Source organism: Trichechus manatus, unplaced genomic scaffold (genome assembly GCF_000243295.1).
Source record: "Trichechus manatus latirostris isolate Lorelei unplaced genomic scaffold, TriManLat1.0 scaffold00042, whole genome shotgun sequence".
In the NCBI taxonomy this organism is placed as follows: domain Eukaryota; kingdom Metazoa; phylum Chordata; class Mammalia; order Sirenia; family Trichechidae; genus Trichechus; species Trichechus manatus.
The window spans coordinates 16879152-16903882 of NW_004443978.1; the positions used below are offsets into that span (position 1 = coordinate 16879152).

The window sequence follows — 24731 nt, forward strand, 5'->3', positions numbered from 1 at the left end:
TTGTATTTTCTCCGGAAAGCTGACTTCTCAACCCCACCATCCTGGCCATAGCCAATTGATGAGGAATGCCGCTGACCCAAGGGCAGTCCATTTGGGTGTCGGCCAACAGTCATGGAGACGGCAATCATAGGAACTTTGCCAAAGAAATGATAAATATGAATTAAACCAATCAGATCCTCTTGCTGGTAGAGTGTGGATTTGAAAAATTTAGAGAGAACCAGCAATTGGTGTTAGGAGTAGAGATTGAGAGCTATATAGGGAAAAGCAGAATCTATGAATCTACAGACAGAGGAAGCCATTGGTAAGTAGAAACTATGGTAAATCATGAAGAAGAGAGGTAAGTCTAGTCAGTAGTAACAGGAAAGTAAGAAATAGAAAAAAGAGCTATAATCTAGTCGGGGAGGCAGACATTAAGCAAATAATCACATAAAGGAATATAAAATTGCAATGCTAACAAGCTCTGTAAAGGAGTGTTATGTGGTTTATGAGAGCCTGTATTAGAGAAATTGGACTCAGACTGAGGAAGTCAGGATATGATGAACGAGCTGAGATCTTCACATTGAGCAAGCGTTAACCAGGAAAAGAGCCAGAGGAGAGCATTCCAGGCACAGAAAAAGGTGCAATGGTCTTGTTGCTTGTAGGAGGACAGACTGGTTGAGAACTAGGCAAGGTGTGGTTGAGCGTGGGGCAAAAGGAGGGACTGGAAACATCTTTCCAGTCAGATTATGTAGGACTGTACTGGCCATTTTGAAATGCTGTTTTTAGGGGTAGGGTAGAGGGTAGCATGTAGGGCAGGGGTGACATGATCGGCTTGTATTTGGAAAAAAAATTACTCTGATATCAGCATAGAAGACAGACTGGGAAGGTGCAGAGTGGAAACAGGGAATCCAGGTAGGAAGCTGTTGCAAAAATCGGGTGAGAAGATGGCCACTTCACTAGGGTGAAGGCAGTAAACATAGAGGGAAGAGCCTGGATGTGAGACACATTTAGGAGTAAAGTCAGCAAGATCTAATGATTGATCCTGGGGAGAGCAAGAGGGAATGGTCAAGAATACTCCTATGCTTATGGCTTGAACAACTTGATGAATGCTAATGCTGTTCATAGAATCAGGCCAAATTAAGATGATCATATTTGGAGATCATAAATTCTGTCTTGCACAGGATGTTAGATTTGAGACATATAAGTGGAATGTTAAATATTAGAATCTGGAGATATGAATTTGTGGGCCATATGTATATAGTTGGTAACTGAAGCACTGGGCATGGGTCAAGCTGTCTATAAGAGAGACACAAAGAGAGAGAGGCAGAAGGAAGAGAAGAAGGAAGGAGAGGAGCGGAGCGGAGAAGAGAGGAGAGGAGAGCAGGGATTGAAGAATCCAACAATTAATGGTTGGAAAGAGGAGGATAAGCCTACGGTGACCAAGATGAAACAAGAACATCCAGAGAGGAGAAGATAAATCAGGAGATGGAATGGTATGCGTTGGATTTATCAACATGGTGGTCATTGATAACATTTTCTTTGGGCACTGGATGTGACTTTGGTTTTAAAGAAACGGGTAGATGCAAGTATGGCGTTCATATACCCTTTTTTTCTTCCTACCCACCTCCTCCCTTCCCTCCCCCCCAAAAAAAGGTAAGCCTTCCCTACAAAAAATGCCAGATGTGCAACATGAACACAAGTAAGGGGTCTGGAAAGCTGTAGAAACATCAGTGTACATTTCGTTGCACAGACATAGTCTTCTTAAAGTGTTTTTAAAAAGAACTGTTTTGTAACATGCTGAAACGTCCCTTGGAAACTTATATGCGTACCGAGAGCAGCTTATCTGGAGTATAGAACTAGAAACTAGGGAGGAGAATTTTTCCCTTTGTTTAAAAAATGAAATACCAATTTCATCCGTACATCAAAACTGTATGTTTGTGGGGTGGAGAACATAAGGAGTAGGGGGAGACTGTGGACAGGAGAAGGGAAAGACAAAGGGCCAGGGAAGACTTGTTTTAAAGAAGGTTATTAAAATGAAGGCACAGATATACATCCCAGCCACCAAAATGTATTCCATATGGCCTGTCCCCTTGTGTGTTCAGCATTTTTGTTGATCGTTAGCTGCACAATGAACAGATGACTGCATCAGGCTGGGCCTGATGATTCTGACATGTTCCGCCTTAAAGACTAGAAGGATTTCCTGGCCTGAAAGTGCATGAATGACTTAAATTGCTTTTCTCAGTGGCATTATCTTTGCACTTCCCTATAATGACTCATCTATCATTGGGCTACCCAGCTACTTAATTGGCCCTGTCTGTCCCTTCTGCCTTGATTAACCCAAGTAACTAGATCATCAGCTAATGTCACCACTTCACTGCTTCTAGATCCTTTGGAGACTTGACCAAATATCATAATATCAATCCTGGGGGTAGCTGATTTGTAAGAACTGAATGTTGTTTTTTTCTATAGTTGAACCATTTAGCACAGCATGGCTGACAAGACATCATGACACACTCTGTGGTTACCCTCATATAGGTCACTATAAATGCCTTTGAGGTCTTTTGTGTTGGCCAAGATACAGCTACTGTCAATTACTCTATTGCTCACTCTGTAAAATTATAAACATTCTCATAGTCTTGGAGGGCCTGGGGGCAAAGGGGAATTTAAACACATAAAACACTGCTCATCTAGATAGGATGTGGGTGATTTTATTAATTATGTTGTGCTTTGAGATCCTTGCTTGAGGACTGCTTTGTAAAAGTAAAAGGAATTAATTGCACTTGTATGGGAATGGGCATGCTAGGGGCAACCTGGACACTTTGGAGACTGGGCACTGTTGCCCCAGCTCCTTCCCAACACTTCTAGCCCCTAGTTAAATAGCTTCTGATTCTTCTTCCACATATTACATAGAAGATAGGGAAGGTCCTACCGAGATGAACCAGTGAATGGGTCCATCTCTCAGGTTGTTACTGTTGTTAGCTGCTGTTGAATCTGCCCTGACTCATGACTATCCCATGTAAAATGGAATGGAACTCAGTCTGGATCTGTGCCATTCCCATGATGGGTTGCAGATCAGACTGTTGTGATCCCCAGGGTTTTCACTGGCTGATTTTTGGAAGTAGATCACCAGGCCTTTCTTCCTAGTCCACCTTATTCTGGATGCCCCACTGATACTTGTTCAGCATCATAGCAACACACAAGCCTTCACTGATAGATGGTGGTGGCTGAGTATGAGGTGCATTGACTGGGAATTGAACCACCAATGCCCCCAATCTCTTAGGCAGGATTCCAGAGAGACTACACAAGTGTTTACTTTGCCACATTTTGTGTTCTCTGAGGAGGCTGTTGAGTGAAAAAGGAATAGGCTTTGGAGTTAAATGGACTAGGAATCAGATTTCATTTGGACAACTTAAGGTCTTAAAAACCTCAGTTTTATCTGTAAAATAGAGATAAATAAGCTTATCTCCTGGGAAAACTGGGAGAAGTAGAAAGGTTAACACAGGAAACAAGGTTAATACAAAATGATTCCTACTGTGCTGGCATGCAGTAGGGTGCTCAAAAGGTGAATTTGCTTTTTACATAGACTAGATTCTCAACCTTGGTGGCACCTCAGAGTCATCTGGGGAGCTTTCCAAACTCCCTTGCCAGAATGCACCCCAGACCCATGAAGTGCAGATCTCTGGGCATGGGACAAAGCATCAGTTTTGGTTTTCACAGGGTGCAGCCAAGAAGACTTAATGTCTCAGAAATAGCTGCCATTACTGCTCCAACTCCAAAGCCACTGTACACTTGGTGTTAGATGCTTGATGCATCCTGGTTAAATTCTGCTTCTTGGTTGGATGTGAAAAGTAAAAGGTGGGTATATTTCTTCGGTTTTTCCTTGGCATGACTCCACCCCAGCAGTGTTCTTGGAGAGCACATCTTGAGGGGTGACCTGCTCCCCTGACAGCTATCTGCTCCAAAGGATCATTCAGCTTGAGATTAACCCACTGGCCACCTCACAGGGGTGGATAAAGTCACGTATGAACCAATTAGTGCAGACGACCTGAATGTCACCATTTCATTAGTTCAGATTTCAAACTCTGCTGCTTGAGAGCTCTGCTAGGTTAACGGAGGCCACACATACTTTAACCTTCCCTCCAATGCTGTTAAAACAAAAACAGCTGGGGTAGGAGAAGGAAAACAAATAAAAGACAAAGCATCCTACTATAAAGCTTTGCAGTCCCCTAATAAAAACAATGGTCTGTGGCATTTCCAAAAATATGTTTGGGACAACTGAATCTCCAGAGGGCCAGAACGAATTACGGACAGTGGAGACTCCCAGAACAAGCTGTCACAAGTTAAAGAAGGAAAATTTCTACTCTGTCGAACCATCGGCATGCAAAGAAAGAGAAAGGCATTTCTCTGGTAAGACTAAGCAAAAGAGACGGACTTGATGGCCTCATGGGCCAGTACCACTGTTACACTCCATTTTTTGCAGACTTTGCAAGCTCACTTTCTCACAGAGGAAATATGAACATGCCCAGATGCCATGGGGTAACTTATTATTTCCCAGGCTTAAAATTATACATACAGAAACACACACTGCTCACTCCCACCTTAAATTATTTAGCACAACACCATGGTCAGACTACCGATTGGATAGTCTAAAACCACACTCCTAGACAGCGGTCCTTGGAAAATATGGTCCTTCTCTTTAGAGATGGAAAGTATCTTTCCATAGAATGTTTCTTACAGTTTAAGAAGTTGATCTTTCTGAAAAATGAATCCAAGGAAAATCAAATTGATATGAAAGCATGCCTGTAGTGTCTAAGAGTGCCTAACCTCTGCTTTTTCCCTTCTCTGTCTGCCCCTGGCATGAGGATACACCCCATGGGCAGGGGACGAGGGAGGGGGAGTGATGGAGAGAGACCTTGGAGTAAATTTTCGACATGGCAGCAGGAACCCAGCGTCTGTTATTTTAAGCACTGGACACCAGACAGGACATTTTGTTTCCAACACACTCAGGGGCAGAGAGATCTCAGGAAAAGATCAAGAGGCTACAGGGCAGCAAGAGTCATAAGAATCACATTAGTAGTGACAAGCTGCCCAGTGGGATGAAGAGAACAGTGTTTGGAGTGGTTTGCAGAGAGGAACGCACATTTTTATCAGGCACTGAAGCTATGCCTTTTGATGTCTAGATTCCAAGGTTATGGCATGTTTTATAGTCACATCCACATGTTCCAAGGACTCTCCTGGCAGTGCAGGCATGCCCTTGTGGAATGCGTGGAGGAGCAGCTGGACATCAAGGGTGGATGGTGTCTGCACAGCCTGATCTCAAGGGCCTTGGGAACAGGCCCCTGCCTCCACCTCTCTACCCACTGTTCCCATACACCACTAGAGAGTTAACCCACAAGGAGGGCTGGGAATGGACATCTATTGTGTATCTACTATGAGCCAGAAACTGTGTTTTTGGGAGTCCCTGGGTGGTGCACATGGACAAATGGTTAATGTGCTCACTCAAGGTTCAAGCCTACCCAGAGACACCTCGGCCTAGTGATCTACTTCTAAAAAGTCAGCCATTGAAAACCCTGTGGAATGGAGTTCTACCCTGACACATACAGGGTCACTATGAGTCAGGGTAGACTAGAAGACAACAGGTTTTCACAGATGAGGAAACTGAGGCTTGGAGATCACTAATGCACTACCCAGCTGACCTGGAAATTGGCCATGGCTACAAGACTATCAAAGTTGACTCTTTGGAAGGAAGCTGGTGAATTCATTCATGATGATGTGTGAATTCCATGATTCAGGGATTTATACATTTCACAAATGAAAAGCCATCACTAGGTACAGGAGCTGGGCCAGCTGCTAACGTAGGAATATAAGATGAAAAAAAATTCTGAGACTGGAAGGAAATTACCTAATAGGAGGCAAAGCAGATATCCAATAATACACAATTGAAATATATGACTAAAGCGAAATAATTGAAATAAGCAGGCTTTTCATATAGTACTGTTTCATGGATATTTATAGAATGAATTATAAGATTTAATGTTAATTTGCATTTAAATATAGAGAGATATCTTAGTAAGTCACTATTATGGAATTTTACACATTTAAAAAGGTACTTCAGGAAGAAAGTCTTGACGATCTACTTCTGAAATCAGCCAGTGAAAACCCTATGGGTCACAACGGTCTAATCGACAACCAATCATGGAGATTGCACAGGACCAGGCAGTGTTTAATTTCCTTGTGTATGGGGTCACCATGAGTTAGGGCTCAACTCAACAGCAGCTAATAACAACAACATCACGAAGTAATTTGGAAGGCCTTCTGAGAACTTTGTAAATTAATTATTCTTAAGCAATTCTTTTCAATCTTCTCATACACATGTGAAAACTGGACAATGAATAAGGAAGACCAAAGAAGAAATGACGCCTTTGAATTATGGTGTTGGCAAAGAATATTGAATATAGCACAGACTGCTAGAAGAACACACAAATCTGTCTTGGAAGAAGTACAGCCAGAATGCTCCTGAGAAGTGAAGATGGTGAGACTTTATCTCACATACTTTGGATATATTATCAGAAGGGACCAGTCCCTGGAGAAGGACATCATGCTTGATAAGGTAGAGGGTCAGTGAAAAAGAGGAAGACCCTCAACGAGATGGACTGACACAGTGGCTGCAACAATGGCAACGATCGTGAGGATGGCACAGGACCAGACAGTGTTTCGTTCTGTGTACATAGGTCACCATGAGTTGGAACCAACTCGATGGCACCTAACGACAGCAACAACAAAGCAAGAGAACACACCAGAGTCTTCTGGGATTTTTTTTTTTTCAACTTACTGCCCCCTACGCTCCCTATCAAATCTTTTGAGTTGCTTGTGTCAGTTTGGTCACATATATTTTTTTTTTTTTTTTTTTTTTTACCTTAGAATTTGCCCAGTAATCCCCCATTTCCAGAGATTCTGCTCCAGAAGGACTGGGGTGGACCTTTTAGAAAAACTGTGAATAACTGTGGTGTGCATCCCCATTTAAGAACCACTGCTCCAAGGCATAAATTATATTGTGGTTGTTGATTCTATAAAAATAGAAGATTGATCTTGAGGACACCAGAGAGCAACTTAGTCTCAAAGTATTTTTGTACCCAGGCAAAGGGTCTGTGTGTCAGGTTCCATCTGCCCCTTAGTCTATAAAGATGAACAAGTCACTAATCATCTCTGAGACCCAATTTACTAATCTGTTAAATGGACATGATAATACTAGTCACTCTACCTATTTCCTAGGACTTTTGGGAGGATGTTTAATTCAGCATATGTTTCTTTATTATCTGTTATGGGCAGGTGGCTGTTGTGTTCAGTGGAGGATCAAAATGAGCACGTCTACTATTTTCAGGGGGTTTCATAGTGATTAAGAGCTCAGCTGCTAACCAAAGGTTGGCAGTTTGAATTCACCAGACACTCCTTAGAAACCCTATGGGGCAGTTCTACTCTATCCTATCAGGTTGCTACGAGTTGAAATCGACTTGACGGCAACAGGTTTGGTGTTTTTGGTTGTAGATGAGAAAAAAATACCATAATCATAACAGAGGGTAGGAAATTTACCGCACCCACACAGAGGCACAGAAGAAGTGCTCTAGGAGTTTGGAGCAAAGACCTAGAGGTGGTAAGTTAATATGTATGTATGTATGGAGATGACTTGGGGGCAGGGTGGGTAACTTACTTGCCTATAATGCTTGGATTAATGTTGGGAAAGAATGATAGGGGCAGATCTCTGAGAGCCACAAATGCCACTCTAAGAGTTGTAATTTGGTGGGTAATGGGGAGCCATGACAGCATTGTGAGCAGATGAGTGAGATGTTCCAAAGGGTTTAGGGAGAAGCAGCTCATTGTACATAGTGCATGGATTTGTATAAGTGGAAAAATGGAGGTGGTAAGACAAGTTAGAAGGCCAGAGTGGTGACAAATGTTTGAAGTGGATGAGGAGAGGTATTATCAGCATCTCTTTCTATTTGTGGCAAGAAGGTAAAGGAGGTGGCAAAGGACAGATGCTAGGCTGACTAACTGGGTTAATGGTGTTGCAGGAAAGGGTTCTGAGAAATAAAGCAAATCAAAGTAGCCATCAGGAAGCCTCATCCGAAGCAGCTCCCTATGTACTTCAAACTTCTGATTTTCAAAGTATTTTCTAGGGAGGGTGCCCTGAAGAAGCCTCGGGGAGATGGGTGTGGGGAAACACTGAGGGTGAAGTCCAGCAGGCAGAAGATCAAGCTCATCCTCTCTCTCCCTAGCGACCTGGCCGTTGCCCCCACTATGCAACAGCATCTTGGTGAAGTGCTCAAAGACTTGCAAGCCCAATATCCTGGGCTTAGAATCAGCTCTACTATCTTAGGCAAAGTACTTCATCTTTCTGTAATTCAGGTTCTTAATTTGAAAAATGGGGATAATGATAATAATAATAATACCCATTTCCTACTGCTATTATAGGGATTAAATATTAAGCAACTAGAAGAGTGTCTGGACACCATAAGCCCTATATGAGTATTCACAAAAATTTAAAAGTATATGTTTTATATAATGCACTTCCATTTCCGTTTCATTTGAAAAAAAATTATGGTTCAAAACTATTAAAAACCAGAAGCTCCTGGGTGGTACAAATGGTTGATTGCTTGACTACTAGCCAAAAGGCTGGTGGTTCAAACTCACCCAGAGGCACCTGGTGATCTGCTTGCAAAAGGTCACAACCTTGAAAACCCTATGAAGCAGTTCTACTCTGTACACATGGAGTCTCCATGAGTTGAAATTGAGTAGATAGCAACTAACAACAGCAACAATACAAAAATATTAAAAATCATTAATTTGAACTAAAGACTTGATTGACTAACTTGGATCTGCTCTCTAAGGCTGGGCCCCAGTGAGAGATGTAACTAACCAATCTGGCTATCCCTGTCTGCTCTTTAATCCTCTTGATGCCTGGGACATATCTTCCCACACTTTCCTATTTCCTAGAATTAAGTGTTCATCAAAATAATTTTCATTCTCAGTGCTGAAGTTGAGGCAGATGATGACTGGGAATCTAACTACAAAAAGTTCTTCTATTTTATAAAGGGTTGAAATCTTTATGAGCATTAATCAGAAGTTAAGACCTAACTAGGTCTAGGCTCCTCCTGAAGAAGAGATTGAAAGACAACGAGGGATTTGACAAGAGGGAGATTCTCCATTGCTGGCTCTGAAAATGGAGGGGGCCATGTGGCAAGGAATGTGGGTGCCCTCTAGAAGATGACAGCTTGCAAAGAAATGGGGACCTCAATCCTACCACCCCAAATAACTGAATTTTGCCACAACCATACGAGCTTGGAAGAGGACTCAGAGTACTAGATGAGAATGCAGCTGGCTGCCACCTTGATTTCAGCCTTGTGAGAACTTGAAAAGAGAACATCTTGTGCCCATACTCATGGCCCAAGGAAACTGTGAGCTAATAAATGAGTGTTGTTTTAAGCCACGAAGTTTGTGGCAATTTGCTATGGATAAATGGAACACTAGTACATTCTTTCTAGCCCAGAGCACATGTTGGGCTTCTCCAGGCACCAATCCACTTATCTTAACCCTCCCTAGCTGTGGCTGGTGAGGTAGCTGGTTTTCTTAACAAGATGCTCCAAACCAGAGTGTGCCTGGGTATGGCATCCACTGCATCTGAGGTCTTTGCTGCTTAACTGAAATGAGCCCCTGATGGGAAAAACACTTCAATATTCTACAAAGTGGAACATCAGCTCCCCTCACTCTTGAAGATGTTACAGATGGAATTTTTTTTTCCCTGTCCAGTTGTACTGACCCAATGTGGACTTTCAACTCCCCCCCCCCGCCCCGCACCCCATCTCAGAGTCTATCCACATAGGGGAAATAAATGTGAGGGGGGAAGCTTCTATAGGACTCACATTGCAAAAGGATATCTTGTTTGTAGGTCAGGTGGAAGGAAGTACCACACTATCCTTCTACCCTAATGCCATCTAAAAGACAAACAGATTCTCTTTACATTCTTGTTTGGTACATTTTTTTAAAGCCTCAAAGCAAGTGCCGATTTTACTGAGCTGCCATAAAACTCCACCCTTGGCTGACTCTAAGGTGACCCAAACGAAGGAACAGAAGGGTGTAGAACACTTTGCTAGGCATTTCTTCACAACCAGGCAAACCTCCCCTCCTAGACAGAGCTCAGTTTGCTAGCTAATTTAGTGTTTGTTCGAAAAACCCAAGTTGTCCTACATGTGCTTAAGCAGCAATAGGACAGAGAGGCAATGCCTGTCACCTCACTTGCTAACCCAAATTTGGGCATACACACACACACAGACACACACACACACATACACACACGGCCAGGTAGAATTTTTTTAACCCCCCCCCCCAGCACAGGTGATTAATCATGGCTGGAGGCAGGCGCTCCGTTGAAAGCCAGCGGAGCGTAGCTCTTGCCATCTGTTTTGCATTAGCTATTGCTGAAATGCCAGTGGCCTGAAACCATTTAGAAAACGCAGCCCTCCATGCCCTCTGTCCCGTTCTCTGCCTCTCTCTGCATCTCTAGCTGGTTACCAAGTGCCAAATATATTTAGGAAGCAGAAGTGAATTCCTTCCTCATCAATGCCAAGGCCTTTCAATGCTGGGGCCCCTCAGACAATGCATTCAAGGTAGCATTCTCTGTAGACTCCCCTTGAGTTCACTAACCACAGAGGGACAGAAGTAAAAACATGTCATTGCTGAGTTTGAGGGGAGAATCATTATAGGAGGCCAGTTTTGTATTCACTGAATCCTCTGCTGAAATAGATGCTGAGAAACATAAGCTGACCTTTTAAAACCTAGTGTCTAATTATCATCTTTGCTCCTCGATCACAATTCTTTTTGGTGTTCCCAGTCTTTTCCTCAGAGTAGACCTAGACTTCTGAGTGAATATTAAATCTCATCCAGAACAACAGCAGTGTAAGTGTTATGATGAGGGTGAAGAAGTATAGTCTGCAGCCCCAAACAGCGTGTGTTGAAGAATAGCAACATTTCATAAGAGCAGTTTGTGGATGTATCTCATGTCAAATATAAACAGTAGGCAAGTGAGACAATTCCTCTCTTGAACAATTGCTGTTATCCAGCGTATTCCTTTCTTCTCCCCCCTCAGAGCCCTAAATCTTCCCACTTAGTCACTCGCATTTTTAAACCTATCAAACTCAAGTGTAAAAATATGTGTGCCCTATTCCAGGGAACAGAACAAAGGTCCAAGGTCACAGCTGGAAGGCTCTAGAGCCACTTTCTCCAAGCCTACTTTGGGTTAGCAGCAAGTGTCAATACCTTACCTGCCAATGGCATGATACAATTTTACAAATGATCAGGATGAATAAAATAATCAGTGCTAGAGGATTTAAAAACAAGGCATGGTTTTGTTTTTCTGTGAGAATGCATTATATTTTCGCTCTCATTCTTTTACAGTTTATCTGAAGCCTTCTCTCCAGAAGGAAAAGAAAACAATTATGCAGGGTCATAAATTGATGAAGTTAATTGAAAGATATAGAAATTTTATTTAACTCCTTAAAAAAAAAATCAGAGTTATAGCACAGAATGAATTATCTGAAGCAAATTTCCCCACATAGATATAACCATAGAAGCAAACAGCTTTTGTTGCTTCCAAAATGCTTCAAGTTGATGAAATGCTTAAAGAGATGTTGAACAGGATCATATTTTCATACTAACTCAACATTGATATGAGGTCTCCTCTCTAGTTTTATTTTTCTACCTGGGCTCAGACTCTTGTGGCTGGTTCCTTGACTAGTCAAGAGCAGGGTGCTAATGTGATGAACATCAGAGGCTCGATCTCTGTTCAAACCTGTTAGCTTGCTTTTAGTACTCACTCAAAAGAAGGGGGTGACTCAGAATAAACCCATCCAACTCATTTAAGTAGCCTAAATGTCCATGTTTTTGAATTACAATTCTCATTTTCTGATAATGATGCCATTTTCTGACTTGTCATATCCCCTCTTCCGAAAAATATGTTCATAATGTCTGTAAGTGTGTTATGATTTCCAATAGTATACATCCTCCCCTGTTCTGATCTGACTTCTGGAGATGTTCCAATTACATGTCATTTTAAGTTCTTCTGGGGAAGCATTATCCTCAGAGTCCCCTTTATGCATTCAGAAAGTGCACAACATTGAAGAATTTAGTAAAACAGTAATTAAAATGACATTAATACCTGCCATGTGCCTGGGACTAAGTTTTGTGAAAAAGATGGCAGAAGTAGTTGTAATAAAAGCCAGACTAGTAACCCTGAGAGTCTCTATCAGAAGAAAAGAGATCTGCCTTCAATATTTTGGACTTTATTTTTGTTTTGTTCTTAGCTACTAAGTCAACAGGGAGAGACTGGGAAAGTGTCTAAAATATATAATGTCTTCCTACAGCTTATGTCCATCAGAAAGCCTGGAGAATGAATGTCTTGGACTGAGGTTAAGTACTATGGCAAAGACTGGCTAAGCCATTCACCAAACCCATTTCCTCTTCCTAGCCATATAGTTAACTTAATTTCCCAGTCTTCTTTGTTGCTAGGCAAGGCCATGTGACTGAATTTGGCCAATGGGATGTAGGCAGAAATAAGATGTGAATTTCCAGGCATGGCCTGTAAAAACATTAACTATGATCATTTATGCTCTTTACCCTTCTGGCAGCAAATTTAGAAGCCATATGTTGAAGCTGGAGGAGTTACAGATGAAAGGAAGCTGGGTTCCTGGAAGAGAATGACCTGCCCAGTAGGAATACCTATTTTGGACATTATATGAGCAAAAAATAAATTTTTATTGAGCTAAACCACTGATTAGTTGGGGTTTCTCTGTTACAGCCATTAATTCACTTTAATTAATACAGATCATATAAAGAAGGACACCACAGAAAACTTTCAAGAATTCAGAATCCTAAGGCCTCTCTACCTTTCCTTGGCTGTATAGTATAAAGGGAAACCTTAACTTTTCTGCGGGAATTTTAGTACCTCAACCTCTCATTACTTGTTGCCAAGTAATGTCATGAAAACATGGAGTTTCGTGATTGAAAAAGACCATAAATGCAAATCATCATTAAAATGGGGAGGGGGAGGGAGGGAGGATGGAAAATGCCGTTGTAGATACTTAAGAATCAACTTACCTCCTCTATTTTAGAAATGCACTTCAACTCTGACAGAGAGAATTAGTTGGTGCCAAGTTCTTGCTGATTACCATGTATAAACAAGTCAAATGCACTTTTGAGTTTTGGATGATGTCTCCATAGGAAACCATAAGTGAGGGATTCAGCTAACTGTCTAGGTAATTAAAGGAAAAACTCCATATTTGCTTCTGCCATTTGGGTAGCATTGACTGAATTACTCAGCTTACTCACTCACCTCTATATTGGAGGGTGTCTAGACCTTAGTATAAAAAATGAAATCACTGCTTCGATTTCATTTTACTTGGATCCACAATCAACACCGATGGAAGCAGCAGTCAAGAAATCAAACGACGTGTTTGCATTGAGCACATCTGCTGCAAAAGACCCCTTTAAAGTGTTACAAAGCAAAGATATCACTTTGAGGACTAAGGTGCACCTGACCCAGGCCATGGTGTTTTCTATCGCCTCCTATGCATGCAAAAACTGGACAATGAATAAAGAAGACCAAAGAAGAATTGATGCCTTTGAATTATGGTGTTGGTGAAGAATACTGAATATACTGTGGAGTGCCAGAAGACCAAACAAATCTATCTTGGAAGAAGTACAGCCAGAATGCTCCTTAGAAGGTAGTATGAGGAGATTTTGTCTCATATACTTTGGACATGTTATCAGGACATCATACTTGGTAAAGTAGAGGGTCAGCAAAAAAGAGGAAGATCCTCAATGAGATGGACTGACACAGTGGCTGCAACAATGGGCTCAAACACAGCAATAATTGTGAGGATGGTGCAGGATAGGGCAGTGTTTTGTTCTGTTGTACGCGGGGTTGCTATGAGTCAGAACTGACTTGATGGTACCTAACAACAACAGACCTTAGTATATGTAATGTAAAACCTTCATTTATCAAAAGAAAAGAAAAGGAACTCTAGATTTTGGTCCATGTAAGCACTTACTCAAGAAGTGACTATAACTCCAGTATTTGAGACAAAATAATTCTATAAGCAGCCTCCAAAGAAATGATGCTGCAATTGTTTATAAATGATTAGATTCCAAGGCTTGTCCAGGAAATCTGCTTAGCCCCAACTCTAGTCATTCAGCACCTGTTCATTCACATATTTGATGCTTAAGATACAATTAATTAGCTAATCACTACCTATTTGGAGGGCCAGGTTTTGGATGAAGGAGTGAAATAACATAATAGGAGAAAAAAAAACAAAACCCTGCAGAATACTGGAAGAGATAAGGTTATTTTCTGTCTGGGGCCATTGAGATAGGACTTACAAGGCTGGAAAAGGGTTTAGGAGATAAAGAGTGGGTCCACTGAATTGTGGGAAGAAATGAGAGCCTTCCAGACAGGAAATAGCATTAGCATACATTAACAGGTTGCTGTTGAATCGATCCTGACTCATAGCGACACTACAGGACAGAGTGGAACTGCCCATAGGGTTTCCAAGGAGCTGCTGGTGGATTCCAACTGCTGACCTTGTGGTTAGCAGTGGAGCTCTTAACCACTGTGCCATTAAGCATGTATTAGGGATGTGCGAATGCCTGGTCAATAGCTGATAAGATGTGGCCCAGCTAGTCAGTCAACAGGTACTGATGGAGTTTGGGGACAGTGTCCCTGCCCTCATGGCCTGTGTGTTCTCCTGGGGGAGACAGACAATAAATAAGGAAGCAAATGCATAATCCCAGGTGGCAACAGTGCTATGAAAAAAAAAAAAAAAAGATGCAGAACAAGGGAGTGAGTAACACAAGGAAAGGGGGAGAGTTCTTAGAAAGGTAGTTAGGGATGGTCTCTCCAGGGGCACAGCGAGGGCAAGGAGGGCCCAGGGGCAATCTCTAAGTTGTGCCCCCCCTACCCACCTCCCCACTGGCAATTCCAAGATGAATAGATGTTTGATAGCTGCAACCATCAGAGGAAACTCCTCTCCCTCTCTTGTCTGGCTGCCTCGGTCAGGTGCCTTTCATATTTGTGGCACCTCGGAATATCATTCCGTACCTCATCTGGTACCTCCTTGGACCTGCATGCACCTGGGGGCAAGTGTCCCCTTTAGCATCCCCCCCCACCCCAATGTCTTTCGGTCTCTCTCAGTTGGTGGCAGAAACTGTTTAACAGTCAATCTGGCATGAACCCCCATTAGGAGCTGTTCTGAGTCCAGAGGTAACCTGGGTCTCAAGTCTGGGCTCTGGGCCTGTCCTGAGAGATGAGCTGCAGCAGCAGAAAGAACAGGAGTACTTGAGTGTGTGCTGTGGGGAGGGCCAAGGAAGGTCTGTAGGGGAGGCATCAAGAATGAGGGAGGGCTGTAAGCCTCTGGGAAATCAGGAGCATCCCCAATTGTTTCCTTTGATTTGGGGGAGAGGTTCTCTGTTTGTATGGCAGAGAAAATTTTTATCACTGCCAATTTTTGACTTATCTTTGTTTTTAAATAGATCTGAATGTCTTTCGCTAACAGAATATATGCCCCCTTTTCTTTTGCTTGTTCCTTTTTTTGTGTAGAAAGCAAATAGTCATGTTTAGTCCCACAGATCTTCTCAGTGAATAGATGCAGGCATTTTGCCATGAAGAAAAAGAATACTCCGTTTTAATTTTAGAATAGGCAAAGTCACCATTAATAGTGGCACTGTAATATAATCAAATGTGGATTCAAAAACACATCACCTCCTGTTCAGAAATAGTAGCAAGTCTTACCCCAGAGGATGATACTCAAAGGAAAAGAGAAGAGTAATCCCGTTAGCTGGAGAGCCTCATTCCCTAACACTTCTCAAGGCAGCATGGTATATCAACAGAACTCTCAGGCCACGGGTAAAGTGCTCCCCACAGAATGTTTTTAAATACTTCTCAAGTGATCCGAGAAATGAAACCTCAGAATGACTTGGTGTGAAGAGGCCCACTGTTGGTGAGCGCTTCTTTTTAATATTTCCTCCTCAGAAGGTGAGCAGATAACATTTTTTACTTTCTGAGGGCCAAGGAAGCCTCATTTAAGGAAGAATACCTTGTACCAGCGCAATGGCCAAGGGCATTTAGTTCTAATTTGCATGCTCAGATTCCCTATCCCTCTCTCACTAGCCTTGCCGAAGTCCACCAAAATCTGGGTTTCTATACTCTGATAGGCTTGTTAAGTTTTTTCTTACACTGAAAGTGAAGAATTGAGGTGATCATCTGAATAATATCTAAGTTTGATTGATAATATCTAAGATGTTTGAGAAAGGGTAACAGTAAAACCGTGACTATTTGTGTTCTCTCTTTGCAGCAAGAATCCCTGCATACTGGATCCAGAAAACATTAAATTTAAAACAGAAAACACTCCACTGTTGTTCCATCCTATCAAACTCCTATATTTTAGAGGATCTTGTATAGCTGACTACTTTATTCTTAGAAGATCAAAATTTATTATTCCATCTTAATTTTGCCCTTAGTTCTCCCTGCCTACAGACTATCCATACACATCTTCACCCAGAAACTCCTTCTGTTTAAGGGTAGAGAGGAACAAGTGTGACTTTGAAGAAAAATAGAGAATTATATTTTTCCCAACTTTATCATTTAAGTATAAGAGATTTTATTAGCAATGATGCGGGTGTATTCTACTGCAAATGGATATTCTACATTAATAATTGAAATTCTGTATTTATTTTCTCTTGTAAGTAAATTTCCACTATTTATTTTCCTTTCTAGGCATTCTACTGACCGCTCAATTATATGTGAATCAAATATCTTCATGCAGATGATAGCAGAAAGTGGTTTTGTGGTTCAAAAAGTTGGTGATTACTCCACCAGCCCAGCACCAGCGTAACAAGAGAGAAAAGCTTGATGAAATCACAGACATTATTATTTTTCTGATAGCCATTTTGGTGAAATAAGGAATGAGTGAGCCAGTGGAGCTATCCAAATTTAAGTACTGACCTGTTAATTATAGCTAGAATCATTCCAAGAGCGTTCTTTCTTTGGTTAAGTTTTGTATTAAAAAGATTGATGTTACACAACAATTTAAAAATATCCAAGGATTTAGTTCTTGAAATAAATGAGTCTGCAGATCTAAAAACTGCACACTGGCAAGGAGGCAAAGTAAGTGCTTGATAAGACATATAGTTGCTATTTTATTCTGATATGAACTTGAAAGTACAGCAAGAACCACAGTATCTGATATTCAGTAGACGCATCAAGCTGAGCAGCCCATCTTCTCTTAGAAAACTGCCAATATTATTTCAACATAGTGACATCAAAATTGTGACAATCATGGCAGGAAAATGAGTAGCCAAAAGAAGGGGAATAATTACAGTATAAATTCAAGCAGACCTCACAAGTATAGGAAAAGCAGTTCTTTCTAAGTTGTGGATATGAAACATTTTATTGTTAGTTCTTCCCAGAATAAATCAATACTTGGCAGTGTTGCCCATTGTGGATCTCTTTTCTCACCATATTGATTCCACCTACTAAAGATGCACTGAAGAGATAGAGAATTTAAATAAATACTATGGATAGTACCTTGTCCATCCTAAGGGACGGGAATTATTAGAGAATTGTTGGTATCTGTGTCAGATACATACTATCAAATCAAATAATATAATTAACGCTACGATCATGAACTTTTGATGACTTTACGTACTTCAAAAAGTTATATGAAAGCATAGGGTTAAGGGAGAGGCTGTTTTGAGGCACATGCATTTCATGAAGGCAAAAAGCTCTTTGCTATTCTGATATCAAAGCATTCATAGGTGTTGAGGAGGGACATGGGAGATGCTTGTAGCAACCAAGTATATAGGGTTGATGAATTACAGGGGTTTAAAAAAGTAGATCAAATGTACAGAAACATGAAGTGATAATTAGGGACAGGTGGGTCATTTCTTCAGCTATCAATGGCTTTATAATTAGTATATACAGTGAAACCTGTGAGAGACAGAACTTGATAGGACTGTCTTGTTCTTCCAGGTCTCACAAGTTTTCCCCCTTTGCCAGGGTACAGCTTACCACTTTCTGTTGCTCTCTATTAGTAGAAAATGTTTGTGTTTTCCTTCTCTGACCGGTTTCCACCTTACACAGGTTCTAGCTTTTGCAGGTTTTACTGCAAAGGTAATGAGCAAAACTAAACATGGATGCAGGCAAAATTCCTAGGAAGATGCTGACCTTGGTGATCAAGTCCAGTTGCTCAGGTGGCTGACATTAGGTACTCAGAGATTGTGCTCAAGCTTTGTGATGAAAAGATAACCCTGGACAGATATTTTATCAGCATTCTGCATTACAGCAAACGCACGACCGGGGATTTAACACATTTCTTGTCAATGTGACTTGAAAATATATATTGAAGGCCTATTATGCGTCAGGCACTGGTGATATAAAAATGATGGCTTCTAGCCATAAGAAATCCACAGGCTATTGATGCCTGATGGGAGGGAGAGGATGACCACAAGGTCGTTACACAGCAGTGGTTTTCAAAGTGTGGTCCCTAGACCGGAAGCATCAGCGTCACCTGAGAGCTTGTTAGAAATGCATCGAGCATTTCTGAATCAGAAACGCTAGGGGTGGAGTCACCATTCCTCCAAGTGATTCTGATGCAAGCTCAAGTCTGAGAACCATATTTACATATGAAGGAAAAAAAGAAAGCCGACTGAGGGCCCTTGTGTAAGAGGGAAAGTAAAAAGAACAAAGGGTGGAATTTTTGAAAATGCATACAGGGAAAGGGGATCTAGCAGGAAAGGTGGAGGAAGAACAGACAGGACAATAAGAGAAAAACCGGAAAAGAAGAGGATCGCCATAAATACCAGAAGGTCATTTCGAAGAGAGAGAACGCTGACCAGCAGTCACACACTGCACAGAGGTCAAGTTAAATCTGACTGGACAAGAGGCAATTGAGTAGGTGGACAGAAGTGACCTTGAGGAAGAAAAGGGGCAGAGAACAGGCTGAAGGAGTGGAAAACCGAGCGGGAAATGAGTTGGAAGCAGGGAAGAGGCCACTCTTCTGAGAAGGTTTGCAGGAATGGCACGAACGAGATTCAGTGGCTGTTTAAAGAGGAAGAAGGGGTAAGGGAAGGCTTTTTAGGATGAGGTAAATTGGACAAGTTCATGGCTTAGAAAAGGGGCCAGTGCCTTTAGAAGGTCAAAAGGGAGAGATTCAAGAACAGAGATAAAGGAGAAAGGATTGTTCATTTGCTGAAATAAGGGGGAAAGAAAGAAAGATTCAATAATTCAACAAATACTTGTTGAGAATCTATACTTGCCAGGCACTAAAATGTACAAAACACTTGTTCTCCTGAAATTTAAATTCTAGTGAGGGAAGACAAAGAATAAGAAGATACATATATAATTTGTCAGGTGACCTTAAATGCTATGAAGAAGACTCAGCAAGGTGAAGGGATCAAAAGCACAAGGAGGGCGTGCTATTTAGAATAGGGAGACTTCCCAATAAGGCTAAATTTGAGTAGATACCAAAGGGAAGTGAGCCTGTGGACCATGCAGATATTGCTCAGTGCTGGAGGGACCAGCAAGTGCAAAGGCCCTTTGGGAGGAGCTGTGCTATATTTTAGGAAAATTAAGGAAGTCAGCTGTCTGCAGTGGACTGAGCAAGGGAATGGCAGAAAATATGGAAGACCATATCATGAGAAGCCTTGAAAGACACAGTTTGGGTTCTACTTTGAGTGAGAGAAGTTGATGGAAAGTTCTGAGCAGAGGGATGACATGGTCTGAGTTAAATTTTTTTTTTTAAAAAGATGATTCTGGCTGCTGTGTGGAGAAAAAGTTATAAAAAGCCAAGGATAGTGGGGAGAATAGTTAGGAAGCTGCTCTATTCATTTAAGTGGAAATTGATGGAGGTGGTGGTGGAGATGGGGAGATGTGACCAGATTCTGGATATATGTCAAAGGAAGTACTGTAGGATTTGCTGGTGGAGTAGGTGTAAGGTCTGAGAGAAGAGAAAAATTCAAGATGGGTAAAAGCTATTGAAAAAATTGGAGGGGGAAGGGAAGAAAGCAGAGGAGTTAAAATAATAGTAACTGATAATTTTTATTGAGTGCTTACTATGTATCAACCAGAATGCTCCTTAGGAGTGAGGATGGAGAGACTTGACTTGCTTCCTTTGCACACATCATCAGGAAGGACCAGTTGCTAGAAAAGGAGATCATGTTTGGTCGAGGGCCAGGAAAAATGACGTAAACCCTCAACGAGATGGGTTGACACAGTAACCACAACAATGGACTCAAATATACCAACAGTCATGAAGATGGCACAGGACTGGGCAATGTTTCCTTCTGTTATACATAAGCTCAGCACCATGAATCAGTGCCAATTCGATGGCAGCTAATAAGAATAAGACTATCTATCAGGCATTGTGCTAAGTGCATTTTATATATATATATATATATATATATATATATAAAACATCGTTTAACCCTCACTACAGCTCCAATTTATGAGGACGGAACTGAGGTTAATCATCTTGGATTAGAACTAGCAGCCATGGAACTAGCAAATGGCATGCTGGGGACTGGCCCCCATGCGGTCCGTCACACACCCTTAACCATCCACACGACATAACCTCTATTTTCTTTGTAAAGAGGAGGGTTACCCAGAGTTAGGGAAATGGGGCAAGGCAGGGGCAGGATTGGGAGTTCAAAGAGAATGTTGACTGATTAATAGAAAAATGTGCATCAGAGATTTAAACGAAATAATAGTAAGACAGCTGTTGACAATGCTTTCTTTAGGGCAGTCATTTGTATGGCTTGGGGCTCACCCTCCTGTGGTTGCTTGTGCCATGTTTAGATGAAGAAAATGACCGAGTAACAATCATTTTGGACCTTTTCAAAAGTAATAGCAATCACTGAGAGGCCCCAATAGCTGAGTGGTCCTTTCAGCTGCCACAATCGGTGTGGAGCTGATTCCTGGCTCCCAGTCCTATGACATAAACATCCCTGCGATCTTATGCAGCATAAACACTGACCTGAAATCTAGCAGGCTGGTGAGATGGAAGTCGAGTCATGACATATTTATTAAGCTGAGCACTGGGTTTGACACTCATAGGAATGCCAAATTAATTCAAGACACATTTCTTGCCCTTTAGGGGCTTGCAGCACTGGTTTGGTCGAGGGGACCACCCAACATCCATTAGATTGGAGAAATCGAATCTCCACTTTGGGCTTGCTGTACTGCATGGAGTGACAGGCCAGGAGATGAAAAGGGCCTCGGTGCATATGGAATGCACGTGCAGCTTAAGCTCTCAGCCTATGTGCATTAACTCTGTGAGCAGCCCGGCTGCAGAGGGAAGATGGCTGTTTGTGCACAAACATTGTCGTTTCACCGGGACTGCTATTTCATCTTAGAACCTTGGCATCAAAGAAGCACTGACCTTATTCCTGTAGCTTGCCTTTCTTTGAAGCCTATGGCTTTGCATTGCAGATTAAAGTGAAGACATTCATCAAGGAACAGATCTGGCCAACCGCTCCCCAATCTCAACTTGAAACAAAGCCTTCAAAGGCTCCAATCACAGTTGCAGCCAGTGGGCCCAGGATGAAGGCTCAGAGGTGGGCTCCTCTTTCTCAGACCCTGTAAGGCAGCTCTCACATGACCACAGTGCATCTCTTTGAGCTTTGGGCAACTTCATCCTGAAAGCCAGTTTATCTAAGCAGAAACGGGTGAGCTAATATAATCTTCCCAATCTGTCCCCTTTATTTAAAGCAGGCATTGTCGTAAATGAGGTCAGCCCGATAATTCACTGTGTGCCTTTGAATTCTTCAAAAGATGTGTCAGGCCACCCCACCTGAAAGTTGGCTGATGATCCTGTCAATGTTCTTTTCTACTGTTGTTCATGCCTTTGAAAAGAAATTATGCTGTCTTTCTCACTGGTTCTCCTATCTTCACTCCGAGAAAATAATACTGTACATATAGCATTCTCTGTTTTATTTTTTTCCCTCCTAAGGTAACGTGAAGAAAGTGACGAACTTTAATTGGGAAGTTCAAAAAAGTAACAAAATAATTCTGTAATTATAAGGCTACAAGAGAGAATGAAGAAAATGTCTCCCAAGAAAATTGATAATAGAGGACCACTCAAAGACAAACTATTACATCTTTAAATCTCTCTGCAAGTCTTCAGCTGGGGTCAGATAAACGGACTGAGTTCTGTCTGTGATGAGGTGACAGGCCAATCCAGAGGAGGGAAGGCAATGATTGTAAAGTTGAGTCCATTTAAATCAATGATGCTGGTAATATATCCATGAAATGGTTTAAGAAATTAGCAAAAATCCTTGTTGCAACATAGGCTAATTTTCAGAATAACATTTCCCTAGTCACTTATCTTTAAAATAAGATGAAAGCATAAGTCTGGACATTATAGGTCAATACTTAACTTGCATTTTAGCTTGAATCCCAAATTGATTTTCAACTAAGAAATACATGAAGTTCAAGAAGCTATTAATATGGCTTTGTGAGAAGACCTGGTTTCAGATCAGTAAGAAGGTGCTCAAGTAGGAATGGACACAGCTCTATTTCTAGCATCACTTTTAAAAGGCTGAAAGAGATTTGCTTATCCAATATCCATGTTCTCCCTTAATTTAGCCCTCCCTCCCCCACAGGAACTGCCATGTAACTAGTTTTAGCCAATGGGCTGTAAGCAGGGTAACAAGTATCACTTCCAGATCAATGATGCTATCTTTCTTTCTCCACCATGGTGACCACTATAGAGGCCATGAGTTGAGATGGCCAAGCCTCAAGCTAGAAGCAGCCAGAGTTCCCACGCAGATAAAGGAGAGCTGCCCTGAGAGTTGTCTGATTCTATTAGACTTGGTGTGGGCAAGAGATAAACCTTGATTATGTTAAGCAACTGAGATTTTCAGGGTTTATTTGTTATGGTGGCATAGCCTAGCTTTTCCCGACTAATACAGAACCTTGGAGGACATCTAGTCCTACTTCATTTCTACAGTAAGAATCCTTTTTATAGCATCCCTGAGAAGCAGTCTAAATACTTCTTGAACATCTCAAGAATAATAGGAAATAATAGTAGCAAGCAATATATAATGCTTATTATATAATTGTTTCCAGACACAATTTTAAATATCTTTCATGGATTAATTTTCCTAATTTTCATAATAATAGTAACTCATAAATACTATTTTTTTCCTCATTTTACAGCTCAGAGAACTGAATACAGAAAAGTTAAGTAACTTGTTCAGGATTGAACACACAAGTTGCTTGCCTAAGGCCACACAGCTAGCAAGCAGCATCAAGGGGTGTCGAACCCAGGGACTTGGCTTCAGAGTCTCTGACCTTAACCATTGCACTATGCTGCCTCTCTAGACTGGATTCTTATTTCCTTTTCAGACAGACCATTCAACCATTGAACACAGAATCATAAAACCCAAAAGACAAACCCAGAATGACCTTAGGGATCAATCAATCTACTCACTGCCTTTTACATGATGGGAAAAAAGTCACCTTGCAGGCCATTTTCTTGATGGAGTGAAAAAGGAAAGGTTTATCCTAGAGGTTTTCAAACCAGTGTCCGGGGAGCACTAGGGCTCAGGAGAAGGGTGTTAAAGGCTATCAGTATGGGAGTGGGTGGAGACACTACTTCACCTAGACCAGCCCTGCTTCTGTGTAGTAGGCTTCTGAGTAAAATTTGTACATGGATAAAGTATTCTTCTGCTTCAATAAAATTAAAAAATGATGGGTCTCTACATACTTCTATTGAAATAGTAGGCTTGGAAGGTTGCACTAGACAATGGGGGGTGAAAGTCAGCTGGAGGTGGGGGTAGATTGTATAGCACCGTGACCGGTTCTGGGGTCAGGATAATTTGCTACTTCCATAAATGTGCCTGTTAGCTTGACTCACAGCAAGCTACCTTACTTATCACTGTATTCCCACCTGTGTGTGTGATATGTAGAAGAAGCTCATAAACTTTATCTGAAAAGTAGAAGTAGAGTTCCAAGAGGCATTCATTGATTAAACCATTCTTAGAAACAAGATTAAGTTCATTTGGGATGAACAATGTAGCACCCTCTATCTCTGGTGACTCAATGTCAAGGCAATTGTGGATAGTTATCACTGTGTGTGTTTTGGCCATCTATTCTCAAATGGTCAGTAATGGATTTCCCTTCCTCAACCTCTGGCTGGAAAAAAAAAAAAGTATTAAAATAACAGAAATATTAAATTGACTAGTTTGATCTCAGAGAAACACAACTGACAGCCCCAAGCAAACACACACCTCTATATGCTTCATTTTAACACACGATATTATCCAATTTGCTGATCACATTGAGTTGAATTTGAAAGTTTCCTTTGCTTTAGAAAGGTTTCTTTTGTGCTGACACCAATTCTAGTATATTTAGCACATGATTGGATTTATACACTGGGTTATATAAAAGAGTGTATTTGAGATGGGGGGAGATTGGTGGGACATAAGGAAAACAGAGAGAGGTCTGGGAAAAGAGCTTGTCAGAGCTGTGCTCACAGCTGAACCTCTTACCTTGTGTGGTCCCATCCATTCCCATGAGGACTTTAATTGATCTGATGATTTGCTCTGATATCGGGGGACTCATGGATGTGGCGTAAACAGAGCTATGTGAGTTAACCCGTAAATAATCCACAAGGTCCTTAAATAAAGGGGAAACCCAAACAGAAAGAATG

At 41.5% G+C, this 24731-nt stretch overlaps 1 protein-coding gene across 1 annotated transcript in view; it reads right to left on the minus strand.

Annotated features, from left to right (window-relative positions):
* The window catches only part of SPTLC3 (serine palmitoyltransferase long chain base subunit 3), a 202437-nt gene that overhangs the window by 16264 nt on the left and 161442 nt on the right, over window positions 1-24731 (minus strand). Inside the window, exon 9 of the mRNA XM_004376462.2 lies at window positions 24571-24697. Coding sequence (XP_004376519.1) covers window positions 24571-24697 — 127 coding nt within the window. The remainder of the gene's footprint in view (window positions 1-24570; window positions 24698-24731) is intronic.